The sequence below is a fragment of the Hakea prostrata genome, chromosome 1 (genome assembly GCF_041222555.1).
Source record: "Hakea prostrata isolate BN-2017 chromosome 1, UWA_Hpros_2, whole genome shotgun sequence".
In the NCBI taxonomy this organism is placed as follows: domain Eukaryota; kingdom Viridiplantae; phylum Streptophyta; class Magnoliopsida; order Proteales; family Proteaceae; genus Hakea; species Hakea prostrata.
This window is the reverse complement of record NC_142600.1, coordinates 72,269,667-72,289,406: the sequence shown is the minus strand read 5'-3', so window position 1 is coordinate 72,289,406 and position 19,740 is coordinate 72,269,667. Positions and strand designations below refer to the sequence as shown.

Below are 19,740 nucleotides of genomic sequence, written 5' to 3'. Positions count from 1 at the left end.
CGCATTTAACTGCGCAACATTGAAATTGAAGTGGCTTATATGAGTACATAAATTTAGAGCAGAAGAAAAAACAGAAAAAAAGTTTAGAGCAGAAGAATTTTTTTTTAATTTTCTGAAAAAGAAAAAAGAAAAACCTGTCCAGTTGACTTTTCAGTGTAGATTTTATTTAGTTTTTGCGTAATTGACCATTCAGAACAGTGCTTCACGCGGTTGACGGAGTGGTCACCAGCCGGAGTCAACTTTTTTTTTTTAATTATTATTTTTTGGTTTAACTGATCATGCCCGGAGCCAACTGACCCGGGAATCCAATCCATTTAAATTCGAACTAATCTCTAACATTTTTCTTGGGAATTCATTTTCGTTTTTCCCTTTCTAGGGAAAAAAACAGTTTGCGGTAGGTATCGTTTCGGAAACCGATACGTTTCGCTGAGGGGAAAAAAAGGAAAGAAAAGCAATACAAAATTTTGAATTTCCCTGCAACATTAAGAGCTTCAACAATGATAAGGAGCCACACGAGGCATGAACGACGGTGGGAGGATGGAGCCTCCGGCAGTGCTTTCAGCGGCGTATCTTCGCCGGAAATGGAAGAATACGTCGAAGTGACTCTTGATTTCAAGGATGACGACACCATTATTCTCCGGAGAGTTGAACCTGTTGGAGTTCTTGATATCGAATCCACCCCTGGAAATGGATTTCACTCGCCGTCGATGTCGAGGTCGTCGACGTTGATGCGAAATACGTCTAGTCGTGTCTATGAAGCAGCGTCAAAGATGAGACAATTCTCTCAGAGATTCTCATGGGGCCGTGGAAAATCCCTTTCTGCATCGCAGACTGCTGGTACTGCTGCTGCTGCTTCTTCATCTGGAATTGATTCTGTTCTTGCAGCTCGTGATATGCGAAAACAGAGAGCTCAACTCGATCGTACTAAATCTAGTGCTCAGAAAGCTCTTCGTGGACTCCGATTCATTAGCAATCGCAAAGGTGGTGATGGATGGACTCAGGTGGAGCAGAACTTTGAGAAGCTCGCTAAAGACGGTTACCTTCACCGTACAGATTTTGGACAATGCATAGGTTTTCTACCTTTCCTTTCACTCTGTTAATTCTCTCTTATCATTACGTTCAATGTTCTTACAACTTAGGTTTTTCGATTATTAAGGAATGAAGGATTCTAAGGAATTTGCTCTGGAGGTTTTCGATGCTCTGAACCGAAGGCGAAGGTTGAAGACTGATAAGATCAGTAAAGACGAGTTGTCCGAGTTTTGGAATCAAATCTCAGATGAGAGTTTCGATTCTCGTCTCCAGATCTTCTTCGACATGTACGTATAGTTAGACTATCAAACTCAAAAATGGTAAAGAACAGAATAATTTGGTTATCGTATTCTTTGCATTAATTGCAGGGTGGACAAGAACGAAGATGGACGAATTGGAGAAGAGGAGGTCAAGGAGGTGCGTAGTTTATTATTTGATTTGAATCAGTTCTTCCTCTTTGTCTTTCTCCTCCACAATATTTTGGAAAAAGAAGAGAAAAACTCCAAAGCCAACAACTCAAACCTGCTTCTGCTGAAAATCTCAGTCTCTCTCTCTTGTTCTAGAGATGCTGACACGAGAATCTCATACGAAACGTTGTTGGTGTATATCAAACAGAATTTTGAACGGAATTCCTGAAAACTATTCTGATTCTAGTTTTTATTCGAAAAAAGAACCATTTAATCAGTTGTGAAGAACTTGAAATGCAGATTATCGAGTTAAGTGCGTCTGCAAACAAATTGACGAGATTGAAAGAACAGGCGGAGGAGTACGCAGCTCTGATCATGGAGGAATTGGATCCAGAAGGGCTTGGTTATATCGAGGTGAGCTCCCTCGCACTTTTACTGCTTTGGGTTTCTTATCTTGTGCAAGGGAAAGTGGGAATCTGGAAGGTTTGGAATCACGGGGGAGGAACCACATTCCTCCACGTGGAACGTCGTGTTATATTAATCTTTAGTGCTTCTTCATACTTTTCTATCACACATTCCAAATGAAAGTCACTTCTAAATGCTGGCAAAATGAGGTCCAAGTCTTCTATCTATATGGAAAAGAAATTAAGCTATAAATTTGATGATACATTTCAATCTAAAAACAAAATTATATATTCCATTCTACATGAAAAGATACTATTTGAATCCCTACAAATCAACATCTTAAGCTTGGTGAGTTGGTAAGAACGACACTTGTCTTAAGAAAAGTCCTTTATATGGATATTGATGAAAATAATAAAATTATCAACTCACATGGAGAAGAAAATTTTCAATTCACATGAGTCTAATATGAAATCGAATTTTTGTTTTAAAAATATTTCAAAATGTAGGAATTCAAATGTTTTCTCTATTCATTTTTTCTTTCAAATTAGAGACCATTTTTATATATTTTGGAGGGGTGTATTACATAATAACATACTTTCATTAATAAGATACGATGGTTGAATGATGCCCTTATGGCAGCAGAGGATGTGAATCCGATAAAATGGGCACATCTCCTTCAATGTGGCTAAATATCCTGTTTGTATAAAAATCTCTTCTTATATAGAGATGGAAAGGTTGGGAGCAACATGGTCCAGATTCAATTTGGGGTCTAGAGCAAATCTTGACTATTAAATGATGACTTCACTGAATGGTCCATAGTTACATTGAACTTCAAATTGCATTTGGACCTTTAACTGTTGGGAACAGCGTTGCTCTCAAGCAAAATCAGATGGAAAGTCTCCTTCAATGTGGCTAAATATTCTGTCGGTTGAAAAACCTAATTACTTGATTAATTAGTTTTAAATTTTCATTTACAAAAGTAACCACTCAAAATTTCACTTAACAAAAATAACTAAAATTGAGTTTGGGTTTACAAAAATAATCAAAATAGTGTTTTTTCATCCATTTGTATTGAGGTAAAAATGTCCAAAGGGAATAAAAAATTAATGATTTTCTCCTTTTGAACAAAATAGTGATTTTTCCTTTTTAATTTGGTTAGTTTTAGGAGTTTAAAATGTCAAATGAATGGAAAATTACTATTTTGACTAATTTTGTAAACTCAAACTTAGTGCTAGTTAGTTTTGTTAAGTGAAACATTGAGGTGATTATTTTTGTAAAGGAAAACCTAAAAGTGGCTAATCATGTAATTTTCCCAAAAACTTTTTCTTCTATGGAGATGGAAAGGGAGCGTGCTTGGGAGCAGTACGGTCCAGATTCAATTTGGGGTCTAGAGCAAATTTGGACCGTTGAAATGCATCCGGGCCTTAAACTCCAGCACTGCTCCCAAGCAAAATCAGATGGAAAGAGGAACGACACCTTCTGTCTGTGACCAATATCTGAATATTATGGTGACGATGGTGGATGCAGCTGTGGCAATTGGAGACACTTCTGCTCCAAAAAGACACTTACCTCAACTACAGCCAAGCATTGAGCTACACGAGCCAGGCGTTAAGCAAGAACTTGGCAGGGCTGTCGAGACCAGGCCGCATCCAGAAATTGAGTACCAACCTAGGCTACTTCTGGGAGGAGAACTGGAAGAGGGTCTGGATGTTTGTCTTATGGTTTGGTGTGATGGTGGGTCTGTTCGCATGGAAATGGATTCAGTACAAGAACAAGGCTGCTTTCCAGGTCATGGGTTATTGCCTTCTCGTCGCCAAGGGTGGCGCTGAGACTCTAAAGCTGAACATGGCCCTCATTCTCTTCCCCGTCTGCAGAAACACCATCACCTGGTTGAGGGGTACCAAGCTCCAAAAGATCTTCCCTTTCGACGATAATATCAATTTTCACAAGGTAAGATAAACAAACCCCTTTCAAGTCTCTGTGTAGTTGAGGAGATTTCTCCTCATGTTTGTCTAGTAGTCATTTGTATACCTTTTTCATGACTCTAGTAATAATGACCTCTTTTGATTGATCGTTCCATTGGGTCGCACAGGCGATAGCAGCAGCAATCGTAGTCGGTATTATTCTTCATGCGGGTAATCATCTGGCCTGCGATTTCCCTCGGCTGCTTAACTCAACTCCAGAAGCCTACAACAGATATATGGCTGGGTACTTCGGCCAGACCAAGCCCACATACGCTCAAATCATGTCACAGCTAGAGCCCCTGAGTGGACTTATTATGCTGATTTTAATGGCATTCTCGATGACACTAGCAACAAGTTGGTTTAGACGGAGTACTCTGCCCAAACCCTTCAATAAGTTCACTGGCTTCAATGCTTTCTGGTACTCACACCATCTCTTTGTCATTGTCTACGCCTTGCTCATCGTCCACGGCCAATTTCTCTATATGGTGAAGATTTGGTATGAAAAGACGGTAAGATACTAACCCCACTAACATCTTTTACGAGATTATCACTAACCCATCTGCCTTGAACTCCGAATCTGATGTATCATCTTACTTCGCAGACTTGGATGTATATAGCCATACCAATGTTTATATATGCAGTGGAGAGGGCCGTGAGATTCTTCAGATCAGGTTTCTATGGAGTCAAACTTATCAAGGTAATTATAATAAAACAAGCCATAGTACATAATCACAGATTGGTATGATGACAAGAAATCACAATGCCTTAATTTTTTTAATGACGACCCACATCTTGATTTGGTCCTTCATTGATGAACAACCAGGTTGCTCTTTATCCTGGCAAAGTCCTCACCTTGCAGATGTCCAGACCTCCTCATTTCAATTACAAGAGTGGGCAATACATGTTTGTACAGTGCCCAGCTGTTTCTCCATTCGAGTGGTAAGTTATTGGAGGAATCTCCTCTTGCATTTTCAATCACTTAATCACCTCTCCCTTCAAATCATAAAAGGGAATTGATTACAAGCATTGATGTTATACTACAGGCATCCATTCTCGATAACCTCCTCACCTGGAGATGACTATTTGAGTGTCCACATTCGTCAATTGGGTGATTGGACAAATGAGCTTAGAAGGGTCTTTGAAAAAGTTTGCGAAGCTCCAGCTCCGGCATCTGGGAAAAGTGGACTTCTTAGAGCTGACGAATCAACCAGTAAAACGTACACATCAGCTCATTGATTTGCATTACATCTGTAGTTCTTATTGGCTTCTCCCCGTCTTGTGTGATATTAATCCTAACATTAGTTTTTTCTGCATTTATAGTCTCCCCAAGCTCTATGTCGATGGGCCTTATGGAGCTCCAGCTCAGGATTACCGCAAGTATGATATTCTTCTACTTGCTGGGCAAGGAATTGGTGCTACACCATTCATCAGTATTTTGAAAGATTTGCTCAACAATATATTTAAAGCAGACCAATTGGTATTATCTTTGATCTCGCTGTTAAATTATGGTTCTGTAAATCTTGACCCAACTACTGCTGGAAAATTAAATGGTCTGGAGTTTGTCAATGCCTTGAATTGGAAGCAGAACTGACTTTATGAATCATGCCTGTTCAACATTTCAGGATTCCCACCACGGCAAGGCAGAGCCACTGAGAACTACTCATGCCTATTCCTATTGGGTAACCAGAGAACAAGGTTCCTTTGACTGGTTCAAGGGAGTAATGAATGAAGTGGCTGACTTGGATGACAGGGTAAGATTAGATAACAGAAGAAAAAAACTGTAGTATTGACTCTTGCTAAATCTCAAACCGTAAAGTGATCCTGAAATTTATCTATGATATGGGTTTTCAGGGTGTAATTGAATTGCATAACTACTTAACAAGTGTGTATGAGGAAGGCGATGCTCGTTCCACCCTCATTACAATGGTTCAAGCCCTGAACCATGCCAAGAATGGAGTAGACGTTGTATCTGGAACCAAAGTAAGATTCTTCTTCTTTCATCTTACAAGCTTTCTGTACTTCCACCGTATCATTTGCTCATTGAATCAAATTTCAGGTTCGAACCCATTTTGCAAGGCCTAAATGGAGGCAGATCTTCTCTAGAATCCGTTCAAAGCACCCGGACGCCAGAGTTGGTGAGTCATTTATCACTATGTAACTTTTGGTTCTTCTCTTATTTGTGTATGACCAGCTTTTTTAACTGATATATATGTTTGACTACTTGTGCAGGGGTCTTCTACTGTGGAGCTGCAGTTTTAGCTACTGAGATTAAAAATCTCTGCTTTGAGTTCAACCAGAAACCAAACTCCACAAGGTTTGAATTCCACAAGGAGCACTTCTGAGGCCTCTAAACCATCAATTCCTTTCTTCACTAGCGTTTGCAGAGTAGTACGTGTGAGAAAAATAGGGGGGCAGAGTTATACTTATACAATAAATCTGGGGAAAACCTTTTGTAATCATGGCTCACATTTGGCCACGTGGCAAATCCAACAAGGCAATCTGAGATATGACATGGATTAGGCCTAGGCTTGACACCTAGATGTACAAGTAATGCATGGTTTCATCAATGGATGATCACAAGAAGTTTACCCATGAAGAAGAGATATGAAGAAAACTTATACCCCTCAAATTTTATTATTAATTTCATGTACTTCCTGATTTTTGGTTCATTCATGTTGTATTCAAGCTTGTACGAACTTGAAAGAGTAGAAATTTGAATAGTATATATACTTTTTAAAGTAAAATATGAGTGTTTAATTAAGGTTTTCTATATTTAATTTAACTGATGATGCTATAGTTTTGGGCATATCTATTTACGGGGATTAATTTTGGTATAATTATATAGGATTATATTGAGTAGTCACCATCTTATATGCTATTCAGCATGGAAGAGGACATTGCTCATAAGACAAATGCATAGACTTGCTTCACTATAAAGTACTTGCAGAGTTTTAAGAATTAGATGAGTCGAGATCTTCCACCTCCAGTATTCTCATATTATAAAATTTTTCTCTTACAGTCCATAGATATGCCAGAATAGTCTGTATCAGGTGAGCTATGAGAGGGAATTTTGAAAGTATAGAAATACATGAGTGGAGGACATAAAGAACTTTATCCAGTATTGTTTGGAAATAATATATAACTTTGGTTGATACCATTGATCCTGATGATGGGTCGTATCAAGAATGGGACCATGGGGGTGAAAGATGTGGGCTGTAGGGCTAAAATTTTCCCAAGTACTTGGTCATTGTAATGCATTTCAAGTCCATTTAGTCTTCCTTCTAGAAACATTCTTTTATTTGTTTCTTCTCCCTTTTGTTTCAGCTAGTTAGCGGAAAATCTTGGTTATGTTCCCATTTAATATATATGCTATTTAATTGTTTATTTTTATAGTCTTATATTTAAAATTATTTTAATCACGAAACAAATGAGAGATTTAAAAATTATTTGAAAGTGACTTACCATTATATTATTTGAATATATTCTTTTTATGCTTATGAAATTAAAAAAAAAAATTATTTTCTTCAAGAGAAAAAAAAATGTTATATTTATGGTTTTAACATACTCGAGTATCTCAATAAAAAATTAGGATCCATATTTATGGCTTTATATGTTGGTCTTGTAGATTCTAGTAAAACAAATTATTATTTGACATTGTAAATACTTGATCATATATTTTAGTAGGGTAATTTTTATCAGGACCTCTAAGGTTTAATCTATGTCATTTTTAGTTTAAAAAAAACTGAGACTTTGCATCTGTCCTCCCTGTACTATAGAAAAAGTCAATTTAAGGACAAATTATCACTTCTATGACGAATTTGTCCTTATTTATTTTTTTTAATTTAAAATTTTTATTGTTACATTTTAAGGAGTTAAAGTTTATCAATTTACAAAATCAGACCCTCCTTCATTATCCGATTCCCAAATCCCTAATTCTACCAATTATAAATCCTTCTTTTCCAAATCCTGGTTGAAGATTAAAAAATAAAAATTAATGGGTGAAAGTAATCTCCAACTCCGTTAAGTCAATCGACTCATCAGCGAAGTCAATTGCAAAATCATTGTTTCTGCAAGATTCATCAACATCCGTCTTCCCTTCTACAGATGTATTCTCTTTAGATTTGGCAACTGACTGCTCAACATTCAATCCAGACCCATTACCACAATCAATCGTTTCATTATCATTGTCAGTATCCCAACTCAAATCTTCTTCTTCCACCTTGGAAATTGCTTTCTTCAAAAGAAAAGCTCTAGCATCCTCCATTTGTTTGAGTTTGTAAACCCTGTAAAAGTAACGAGTCTAGAAGATCTCACGATCAAGATCTCTGGGAACTAACTTCCCATTAACAACCTTCATAAACTCATTCTGCCAAATTAAAGCCTCAATCTCCTCTGTTTTCTCCTCTAGCACAAACCAAGATTTCCACTCATTGAAGTCATTCAAATCCTCAGGCTCTACGTAATAAGTTCAAATAGCAGCTGGAATTGACTGAAGCTCTGCCTTAAATCTACAGAGGGCTCATTCGAAATCAGATTTGGATTGATAATCTCCCACGTATCATCCATTAATCTTCAACTATGATTTGGAAAATAAAGATTTAGAATTGGGAATCGGTTAATGAAGGAGGGTTTGATTTTGTAGATTAATAAATTTTAACCCCTTAAAATGTAAAAATAAAAATTTTAAATTAAAAAAAGGGCAAATTTGTCATAAAAGTGTTAATTTGTCTTTAAATTGATTTTTTCTATAGTATAGGAGAGGCAGATGCAAAGTCTCAATTTTTTTTGGACTAAAAATGACATCGACCAAACATCGGGTCCAGATAAAAATTACCCTATTTTAGTATGTATTAGGCTATTAGCCACCACAATTATTGTAACTACTTGATATCTTGTTCCACACGAAAATAGAAAAAGATTTGGTTCTTATAGTTATGAGATTTAACAAAGGACATAAGAATCATAAAAATTAAACTAATAAATTAGGAACTGAACTAGAAGGTGAGAGAAAGTAGCGTCAAGAGTCAACACCGTGTTACACCCTCGGGGTCTCTAAGAAAGTCAAATAGTCAATAAATGGAGCCTCATAATTTATACCGTCACATGCACAAATACACAATTACATGTAGACCCCTCAATTTACAATCACTTTCATCTACTAATCTTGAAAAAAATTCAATTACAAAAGCTCCCTTCTTAAGAAATGGGATTAAGTGATGATGCCACCACTAAATAATAATTCAAAAGACGACCAAAACCCTATCATGAAACATAAAGTTAAAATTACTAAAATACCCTTGTTTGACTAAATACCCAGTGGATGAAGGGATTCCCTTCTTTACCCATCTCTTTCCTTCACCCTACTGGGAATCACTTACTAGTCCCACCCTGCTGGTAACCGCTGCCCATATTTGGGCATGGGATCCGTTGGGGCAAAGGCACAAAAACCGTTTCAAGTAAATGACCCACAAGATGCAGAGTCATTTATGTTTGGAATAAAAAGCATATCAACATATCAAACAATCTCAGTTATGTATGTAATTGCGTCCTTACTTGAAAACGAAAAAAATACGGATAAACATGCAAAGTCCTCACAACCAACAACTCTAGTAGATCCCCCAATGTTTATAGAGGTATATTAGATTTTAGGGATCAAACTGAGCAAAACCAACCACAAAACAGGCACTCAACTAGTCGTTAATTTAAGCCAGTTGCTTAGGACGGTTGGTTCAATCGACTGCCATAACCGAGCTCCTGAAACAACCGTCAATTTTTTTGGCAGTTTTTCAAACTTGAAATTCATACTTTTGATCATCCATCTTTGACAAATTTTTGAGATGATATTAAGCGTAAATCACATTCTTAGAGAACCATACAAGCCCAACCAATCTCTAGAAACAAAAATACAAAACATGACATGGGTCTAAGAATTAACAACTCTCTTAGAAGTAACCGCTATTAAAATAGATATGAGATCTATTCTTCCAATGATCTGATCGGAAATGAAAGAATAAATATTCTTCATCCCCAATCATCTTTCAACAAATATTCAAAATAAAAACTACTCTTTAACGTGAAAAAATTAATAGAATAAGAGAATAATCTAACTAACCTTCTCTAAAATTCAATGGTTAACCAAGTTTCCACAAAACTCTCTACAAATCGAGGTCTTCTTCTTCTCCACGTGACTTCTGACGTTGTAGCCATCCCCAACAATATAGAGAAGTAAAATGATAGGAAATTAGGTTTTATGGACCTTAAATAGGGTGTCGGGGGGCAAAATAGGCAATTATGGCCGAATTTCCAATAAACTGCCCAGGGTGTTGGTTGCTTGGCCAATCAACCATCTTCTAGTACTTTTTAGTACTAAAGCGTTTTGCACTCTCGGTTGATCCCTAACACAGCTACAAGCTTAAACAACATTTAGAGTGCTCTTATCTCGCTCAATAACATCTTCCAAATGGGTCTTCTCGCATTGGATATCTACTTGCCAAACCATTCGGGTTCTGACTAGATCTCCTTTTGGTTCCAATTAAGGTAGGTTCTTCACCAGTTTCATTTAGATCCATGGGTTCTAGGGATGAAACATGAGCTTCAATTTAGATAGCTCACAACTTCTTCTGACCAGAGACTTGGGTACTTGAACCAGAAATTCGAGTTTCGGGTTAAGATTATGGGGTTATTACAAAAGAGTTCCCAACCCCTAATATAAAGCTCCCGATTCTCAAATATATATTAGAACCAAGAAATGAAAGAAGAAAAAAAATGAAAGAGGAATTAGTGAGAATTATAGACGAATTATCAAGTGTAATTATTAAAAAATGATAATAATTATTTTGAATGCTAGAACCTACTAAAAACTGTAAAACGTAAGAGATTGAGTACCTATCTTTTAGGAATTGAATTATGAAAAAAAAATGTATATACATATATAAGGCATGAGGGTAATTTAGGTAGTTCATAGGAGAAAATCAGTTAGGCAAAAAAATTTATTTCAAATTTGTTAATTATTTTAAAAATAGCTTATTCAATAAATCTTTTTTATACCATCTGGAAAATTTTCCCTAAAACCTACATATTGGTCGGAAGTTACATGTTTCTCTCGTACTATTCAATGAAGTTTGTTTTACCTAAGGAAAAAGTAGAAGGTAAGAGAAGACCTAGGTAAGTAGAAGGACTATCTCCATACTTAATTTTGAAAATCCGAGAGATCCATCTCTAGAATTTCGAATGGGTGTTGCTGCTGAAGCACAAGCTGGATTTTTTTTCATTCACTTGCTGCCCACTAGCCTTGCAGTATATGTTGAAGATACATTTAACTTGATGTAGAGCACTCAACTGAAGTTCAAAGAAAACTAGATAGTCATCAGCAAATAACATATGTGATAAATGTCTTCCCCTGTTTTTAATTTGAATTCCTTGGATATATCCTTCCACCTTTCCTTTTCTCATCAAAGCTGAAAAGCCCTAAGTACACAAGACAAATATGGCTGGGGATAAGGGGTCCCCCTGTCTCAAGCCATGAGTGGGGGTAATGCAGCACCTGATTGACCCATTGATGAGAAAAGAATACTCCACTGATGTGATACACTCCATGATTAGCTTAACAAAATGGATAGGAAAATCAAGGTGCAAGAGATTGGAAAGGAAATCCAGTAGTTGCCAGATCCATTCCTATAATTTTTGGTGAAGCAAGGGTTGGAGAAGCGCTGGGTATTAAGGCTAGCTTGTGGTGAGCTATTGAAGAAGGCTGGCTTCATGTAAATATTGAATCAGATTGCCTAACTATGGTGCGCCGGCTGAACAATCCTTCACTCCAGGTACCTACAACTCTAATGAATGTAATATCAGATATTAGACAACTAGCTCTGGCTCCGATTACATGTGTTTTTTTCTTTTATTCCAAGGAATACCAACTCGGTGGCTCATTCCTTGGCCCGGGAGGCCCTAACGCGTGAGGCTGCGTTGGATTGGCCCATTCCCACTTGCTGATTCAAGGAGCATGTTCATTCTCTAGCCCCTGCACCTCTTTTTTCTTAGTAAATCTTTCTACAAAAAAAAGAAAAAGAAAAAAAAGAACAACAGTGTTAAGATAGAGAGTGACAAAACTAGGAAAGATAAGATAAGAAATGATCATATTAGAGTTGGTCTGAAAATTGTTCTTATAAGTGATAAGTTTCGGAAAAGTCGTTTAAGGTGGCACGATCATGTTCAATGGAGACCTATGAATGCTCTTGTATAGAAAAATGATATAATCCAGATTGAAGGAAATAGAAGAACTAGGGGTATACCTGAGATAACCTTAAGAGAAGTGGTGAAAAATGATATGCATAGCTTAGACTTTGTATCTAGCATGGCCTCAAACAGAATTGATTGAAAAGCAAGAATCCATGTAGCTAGCCGATCCCATTTAGTTGGGACAAGGCTTATTATTATTGTTAATGTTGTTTTATAACAACAACTTATTCTACACGACAACCGAAGAAGATATGGTTACTTATATATATGTGATTCAATAAAACATATAAATCATAAAAATTGAACCAATAAATTAGGAACTGAACTAGAATGGATGAAGAAAAAATTTAGCAAATGTGTAGAGCCAGGAGTCAACGCCGTGTTAAAGCCTCTGGCTCGATCTCTGGAGAAAGTCAATAAAAGGAACCTCATAATTTATATAATCACATCTACAAATGCACGATTGCATGTAATTTAAGACCTACCAGAAACAATTGACTGACTATAGACTTAAAACCCCTATTAGAGATTATTCCAAACTTATATAAATTAATCTATATATCAAGATGAGAAGGAACCCAAGAGATCAAATGGAATAGGAGCAGCACAGAGAGAGAGAGAGAGAAGGAAGCTCTTCAACCTGTAGCTTAATCAGTCATCCCAAGTAGTTTCTCTCTCCCTTCCCTGTACCAGTTTGCAGTTGTAGCAGAAAAGCAAGGAAGGATGGGAGCAGAGGAAGAACAAGACAAAAACATGGCACCTGCCTGGAGAAGAATGAAAAGCTTCGAACAAGAAGAAGAAAGTCAGTGGAAATCCACTGGAAAACTCCGCCGGAAAAGATGGATCCAGTGCTGTGGCTGTCTCTCAGCTCTGATGTTGATCATGGCGGTTATCATCATCATCCTCATCTTCACTGTCTTCCGAATCAAAGATGCCACTCTCACCCTAAACTCAATAACCTTTGAAAAGGTTTCAATTTCATTACCGACTTCTCCACCTCCTCTCCTTGGTTTTCTAAATCCATTTGCTGATCAGTCTAATTATCCCAGCATCAACATGACTATGTTAGCAGATTTGTCTGTGAAGAACCCAAATATTGCTTCTTTCAAGTTCAATAACGCCACCACGAATTTCTACTACAACGGTTCTCTGATCGGCCATGCCCTAAGTCCTCCAGGGAACGCCAAGGCTTATAAGACTTTCAACATGAATATTACTGTGGAGATGTTCATCTTGTCCAATTCTTCATCTAATGAAATGGCTCGGCAGCTGTGGAACGATATGAATTCTGGGTCACTCACCATTGACACCTATACTTCGCTTGATGGACGTGTGAACGTGTTAAACATCTTCAAACGTTATATGACTGTCAAGATGAGTTGTTTCATGGAGGTCTCCTTGTCTTCATCGCAAGATGCTGTTGCCATTAAAGAAATGGATTGCCATGCAAGGGCTGAGTTCTAGTTTGCTTGGCCTTAAATTTCAAATTTGAAGTATTAATTGCTTGTAGCTATTGAGTTCAAGATGATTGTAAACAGAATAACCATCTTCTCATCCTTTGATCATGTAAACCCAGATATCAGTTTAGCATACTCTTGTTTAGGTGGTGCATCTTGTCAAATAAAATCTTAATTTTTTCAGCAAAATCAAACTAAATCTCGTGGGTTTCTAGAATGAATGCAAGGACTTCGAGGTTTATTGTATCTCTTTCTGTGCTTCAACGGTTGTATTCAAACTTCAAACTCCTATTGAGTACACTTGTCAAAGCAAGGCTGCCAAGAATTTTACAGTACAGAACCCCACTTGGGCGAAGACTACAAAGTTTGATTCGTTGCTAAAACTTTTCAATGTGGGAAAAATGAAAATTCACTAGAAAACATGAATGGTTATATTTCCACAAAAAATTTAGCTTGGAGTTGACAAGTGATGAAACGCAATTTATTCAAACAATTTGAAATAAATTCTCGAGTCTATGATTCTAAGATTGACAAGTGTCCATCAAAAGCAACGTTTGAGCGGAATTCTCAGAGTCAATGAATGAAACCACCCGCTTTCTAAGAAATAAAAAAACCACCGCCTTCCAAGAAATTTAAAAAAAACACCCCCCTTCTCATTTGCTTGTAACATTTATATTGAGTAACCATTTTGTCGAGTTCATCTACTGATTTGTTTGTCGGAGGCAGTTATTCAATCAATACTACAGTCTATTTTCGTTGTTTATTCTTAAGCATAGATGTTGGATCAATTCTTGAGGTTTAAGCTTAGTTCACTCAGAGCAACAAAACTTGACTAGCTATGCTTGACTATTCTATCAAATCTGTACCGTACAAGTTGTTTTCAGTGGATTTTGTGTGAATGTGTTTTGTACGGAATTAAATGGTCTTAAGGTTTTTTTGGGGGTTCGTATAGAGACCAACGGTCAAGATATTTAGGTTGACATTCCCATGGCAAGTTCTTTAGCAATACAACACTTTCTTGGAAAAATTATATTTTTATTGCAGAACCATTCAATTTCGTGGTACTCTTGTCCTCTCTACTTTTCAGAATTCATTTATAGTGGATTCGGGTGCAACCGACAATATGTGTCGCTCTACCCATCTTTTATCTGATTTGAACACTGATAAATTACAATCCTATCCTCTTATTACTGTTGTTAATGGTATCACTGTCCCAATCCAAGGACAAAGAAAATTGAATATATTTCAACCCACACTAATGCATTATTTGTGCCATCATTATCTATGAATTTGTTATCAGTTAGTAAGATTAGTCAGATTTTAAATTATAATGTGATATTTTCAAAGGACAAGGTAATGTTCCAAGACATTTTAATAGGGACAACGATCGGTGAAGGTAGAATATAGAATGGACTCTATATGTTAGATCCTACAAATAGCGCCTTTGAATTTTATGAGTAATCATAAGAAATCTCAACTCTGGCATTGGCATATGGGTCACCCTTCTGATAGGATTTTACGATCTTTAAATCCTGGTTTATCTTTTAATTCCACTGGTTGTGATGTCTGCCATTTTTCCAAGCAACACAAATTACCATTTCCACATAGTACTCATGTTTCAAGTGCATTTTGATGTTTATCATTCTCCTATAGACTCTAGAGATGGACTCAGATATTTTGTTTCATTTGTTGATGATAAATCTTGAGCTACATGATTATATTTATTGTTTTCCAAGAATGAAGTGCTACAAATGTTTCAGGAATTTTGTCAGATGGTTTTGACTCAGTATCAGACTCGCATTAAAATTTTGCGAACAGATAATGGGACAGAATACATCAATAGGCATTTTCAATCATATCTCAAAAGTTTTGGAATCTTACATCAAACTTGATAGAGACTTCCCTTTGGTTGAACCAATAGGGTGGGTGATCTTTCTACAGACTTCACAAATAAAAAGAAGTTCATATTATAGCTTTACATGAACCCATTCATCACCGTTGCTCTTTATTTGAGCATACAGCTTCACCAGGTGATTTATGTTGAGCATCACCTTGACTCGTGCAACCTTCAGGCAATTTCATTTCTTCAACCTCCATCTGAATATCCACTACTTTCCCAACTCATTAGTAGCCTTGAGAATCAGCCCATATTCAAAACAGTCGAACCGAATGCCTTGCAGTTGCACCCAAACAGGTAGCGGAGGAAGAACATCATCACATCTAAGATCAGGGATAGGATCCAGAGCCAAGTGTAACAACATATTATCCATCCACCAAGTTACCATTGACATCACCTCGTTTCTGTTATTCTCCAAGGCAAAAATAGCTCAGAACCCCTCCTTGCCAACAATGAAGATATCAATCGCTCCTAGAGGCACCCATAGTTCAACAAGTTTTCAGCAAATCTCAAAAATTGGTTCTCCTTTGTCTCGATAGCCTTCCCATATAGGGAGCCTTACAAGTTAGACCCATGAACCCTGTGAATTAAGCCCATGGGCCTCCTATGTTGGCCCATGGGCCATGACACCATGACTTTAGCCCATCATGGTTTGTTTGTGTTGAAACGCCCCCCAACCATCTTCCCTGACGGGACCCATATATTACGTAACATCTAATTTTCCCCCACAAGCCCTAGATGATGGGCCAACCTAATACCAACTTACATTTTTGTGGGCTAGATTATGTGAGGCTTACAAGCTAGACCCATGAACCTTGTTAACTGGCCCATGGCCTCCTACGTTGGGTTCATGGGCCTTCTTTGTTGGAGCCATGGGCCGTGACACATGGCATTAGCCCATCATGATTTGTTTGTATTGAAAGTTGAAACGCCCGCCCTCCCATCTTCCCTGACCCTGACAACACAACGTCTCTGCAAGAACAAGACAAATGGCATGATCTCTTTCGTCACCTGACCTACCTGACCCCCCTCACCCTCAGTACCTTGACTTCACGATAACCAAGGCATGACTTTCACCCAACACTCACTCACTCCCTCTTCTCTTCTCTTTTCTGGGTGAAGCAGTAGAGAAAGAGATTGATGGAGAGAGATCCCCTGTTGCAGACTTTCCAGGAAACATCAAAACATCTAACAAGAGCTGAAGAGAAAGAAAATGGAGAAAGGGAAAGTTATAAAAAATTTTAAAAAAAAAGGGAAGGAATCACCCACAAGCTATGCACTTGCTATGACCTTTCCTTGCCCTTTCTTTTTCTTCTTTCTTTCTATCTTTCTTCAACCCCACATTCCTCCTCACAGCCCAAACACCTCTCTTTTCTCCTTCCTTTTCTAATCCCACAAAGCTTTCACTGTTTCCATCTTTGTCTCCACTTTCCTCCTTCGCTGACCGTTTCTCTAGAGAGTAAAGACAATGTTTCATTCTGCTATTTCATTCGCAGAACTGAGAAATATAATATAAAACAATCCCATATATTAATTCTGATGTAAAACAAAGATTCAAGTCTCGAACAAAACAAAAAAGCAATCCCATATATTATTGCAGGATTCGCTTTGGTTTTTGTATCTATCCATCCGAATCTCAGACTTCTCTAGTTTTTGGCTCACTGGGTAATTTTGTCGAACACAATCCATGTAGAGTAACAAAATCAAACTCTTCTTCTTTTCTAATCTATTTCTTCCTTTTTTATACAGAAAGCTAAAGGTAGTAAATTCACAGAACTAATCACTCGCAGAAAACTTGAAGTACAGCCCAGAAAATCAATGCTTCAAATGCGAACTCAAGCATTTTTTAGTACTTCAGATAAAGCCCTAGACGAAATGACTGGTTCCTTGTGTGAGAGATCCGAAGAATTTCTAGATGAACTAATCAATTTCTCCCGACAGGGATCGCTTGCGCACCGCGAGAGCATAGAGATCTCCGAATCTGAAGAAAAATACAAATGGGTCTCAGGATAATTTGCATAGAATTCATTTAGATTGGAAACCATTAGAGACTAGATCAGATCTATACCTCTAGTAGCGTTGAATGATCTCTTGCAGTGCAAGATGGCTCCTTGAATCCCATCTTCGTACTGCAACAGTGAATCATCTCGTCTACTACCCTGAGAAGGCAATGTCGGCACGGCTGCAACAGCCGAAGACGCTGACCTACTTTTCACCAAATGCTTACGAACAACTCGCAACCCTGAAGACAAGTTCCCCTGTTTTTGGTTCCTTACATTGGTGTGCAACTTCGATTCCTCTGCTTCTCCATGAATGTTCTTGGTTGGGTTTGGAGATGAAACTGGTGTCGTCGTTGGAGCAGGAGCCGGCGCTGTTTTCCCTGAACCCAAGCTCAATTGCCCAGAAAATTTCGGCTTCCCTCCATACCTCTTCGAAACCTTTATGTAGAGCGGCTTGATCATCTTCAAATACTTCTGAACCACATCTTTCGAAAAACTCTTGTCATCCGTTGTTGCCTCTTCAGAGCTCTGTTTCTGAAGCTTACTTCCAAAGCTTCTCGAACTGTTCTCTCTAGTGAAGAGAGAAACGATCGGAACCTCTTCTACCTTGCATTTCACCGTGAAAAACTTCTCTTGAGGCTGTTTTGGGTTAGCCCCATCGACAGCGTTTCTCGTGGATTTGGGTTTTTTTAACCTTAACATGAGAATACGAAACTTGGTTGCAGATTTCAACAAGGAAACAGGAAACTGAGATTTGGAGTCTGGCTCAGAATGGTTGAATACAGGCTCGAGTGGGACAAGCCTTCCTTTGAAGAACAGATCATCAGAAGGGGAAAGAGAAGGATCTGGGTCTGTTCTGCTATCACTCGACCCAGAAGAGACTGTGAAGTTGAACTCCCGTTCTCCATCGATTCCAGCTGATGCAGAGGAAACACTGTCATCTTCCTCCTCCTCGTCTCCGCTGCTGTTACCCTGACCCTGCTCATCTCCACCTTCACCATTATCGTTGTTTGGCACAGTAAACTCCATGTCAAAGAAGGACCCATCATCAACATCGTCGCCTTCTTTTTCCACCGCCGGTTGCTGCTGCTGCTGCTGAAGAATGGTGGATATGGTAGTAGTGCCAGGTATTGTTTCTTCATTATTTCCTGCTAATCCTCCACCTCTCCAGTACCTAAGCAAGCTGAGAGCTTCCATGGTTGGGAAAGCCAGCGCAAGAGAGAGAACGGTAGAACTTAGAGTGGATTGAAGAAGAGAGCTCTGTTAGTTTAAGAGCAAAGGAAAAGGGCAATTGGTCTGAAAAGAAGGCTTTATTTATTGGGTCTGCAGTTCTGAAAATGGCATGACAAGGTCGGTTACAGTAAGGGTTAAGCTTTAGCAACCCAGTGAGAGCAAGAGAGAGAGAGAGAGAAAAATGTTTGCTTTAATTTTGTTGTTTCGTTCTTATAATTTTATGGTTGGTGCAGGAAAGTCATGTGATGGCAGTCTTCGCCCAAAAGAGAGAGAGAGAGAGAGAGAGAGAGAGGAAGAATCAGAAATACCATGCCACTCCTCTTATAGATAGTAATTATGATACAGCAACATAACCCATCAGTCAATCAATCTTGTGTGTTGCGTATTGAGAGATTTTCATCCCCTGTGCATTTTTCAAAAAGAAATGGAGTGGGTGAGGTACATGTGTTCATAAGTCACATCAAAAAATTTTATTGGATGAAATTTTATTTTTTGATGTGATGGATAGACATGTATCGTTTATTAATAGTCAAATTGTTTCAGTCATACATAATTACAGTCAATCGAAATGTCTATCCGTCCAATTCAAAATTTCGATTAAAATTTTGATCTGGTCTGTATGTATTGCTTAACCGTCCTGCACAGGACTGAAGCATGGTCATTTTCTTTTCATAAATGAACAAGATAAAATTTTAGAATATGAGGACTTAGGAAAGCCTAGATAGCCTAAATCCTCTAGTTAAGGTAAAACATGTAGTTTTTCAATATAATAAGGGTAGGGTTCATGTCATATTAATCAAATGAATTACAGATGAGACGTTACTAACATGAGCCTGAATTCTCTACCCGTCAGTATAGACATCTATGCTTCGCTTATACTTTTCTACCATACAGTAATAGTAGGTCCACTTCGAAGTACTGACAAGATGAATCATGAGTAAGAGCCAATGGTAGATTTTACTATTATTATGTGGTGAAGAAATGTGAGAAGGATCGAGACTCATGGAGAGGGAGGTGGGGAAGGTGGGGTGGGTAAGCAAGGTAGGGCGAAGCTTCTCAAAAGAGAACCTTGTGGGTAGACTAGCAATATAGGTCTATAAAGCTATAGAG

General features: G+C 38.0%; 2 protein-coding genes and 1 pseudogene across 3 annotated transcripts; 2 read left to right on the top strand and 1 right to left on the bottom strand.

The window, feature by feature from the left end:
• The first annotated feature begins 393 nt into the window (after nucleotides 1-393).
• LOC149029841 (respiratory burst oxidase homolog protein A-like) lies at nucleotides 394-6,436 on the top strand (annotated as a pseudogene). Its single transcript, XR_016172797.1, has 13 exons — nucleotides 394-1,316; nucleotides 1,398-1,446; nucleotides 1,737-1,850; nucleotides 3,369-3,791; nucleotides 3,934-4,314; nucleotides 4,407-4,502; nucleotides 4,629-4,744; nucleotides 4,849-5,022; nucleotides 5,126-5,302; nucleotides 5,391-5,556; nucleotides 5,657-5,785; nucleotides 5,862-5,940; nucleotides 6,035-6,436. The product of XR_016172797.1 is annotated as a respiratory burst oxidase homolog protein A-like (transcript).
• A 6,167-nt stretch (nucleotides 6,437-12,603) lies between these two features.
• On the top strand, nucleotides 12,604-13,752 carry LOC149029840 (uncharacterized). The gene has a single exon (XM_089151642.1). The coding sequence runs from the start codon at nucleotides 12,767-12,769 to the stop codon at nucleotides 13,505-13,507; it is 741 nt and encodes a 246-aa protein (XP_089007768.1). The 5' UTR covers nucleotides 12,604-12,766; the 3' UTR covers nucleotides 13,508-13,752.
• A 3,158-nt stretch (nucleotides 13,753-16,910) lies between these two features.
• On the bottom strand, nucleotides 16,911-18,835 carry LOC149029839 (putative membrane-associated kinase regulator 2). Its single transcript, XM_089151630.1, has 2 exons — nucleotides 17,466-18,835; nucleotides 16,911-17,378 (listed from the first exon to the last, which is right to left on the bottom strand). Exons 1-2 carry the CDS (start codon nucleotides 18,592-18,594, stop codon nucleotides 17,233-17,235), a joined length of 1,275 nt encoding a protein of 424 aa, XP_089007756.1. The 5' UTR covers nucleotides 18,595-18,835; the 3' UTR covers nucleotides 16,911-17,232.
• Nucleotides 18,836-19,740: the final 905 nt, after the last annotated feature.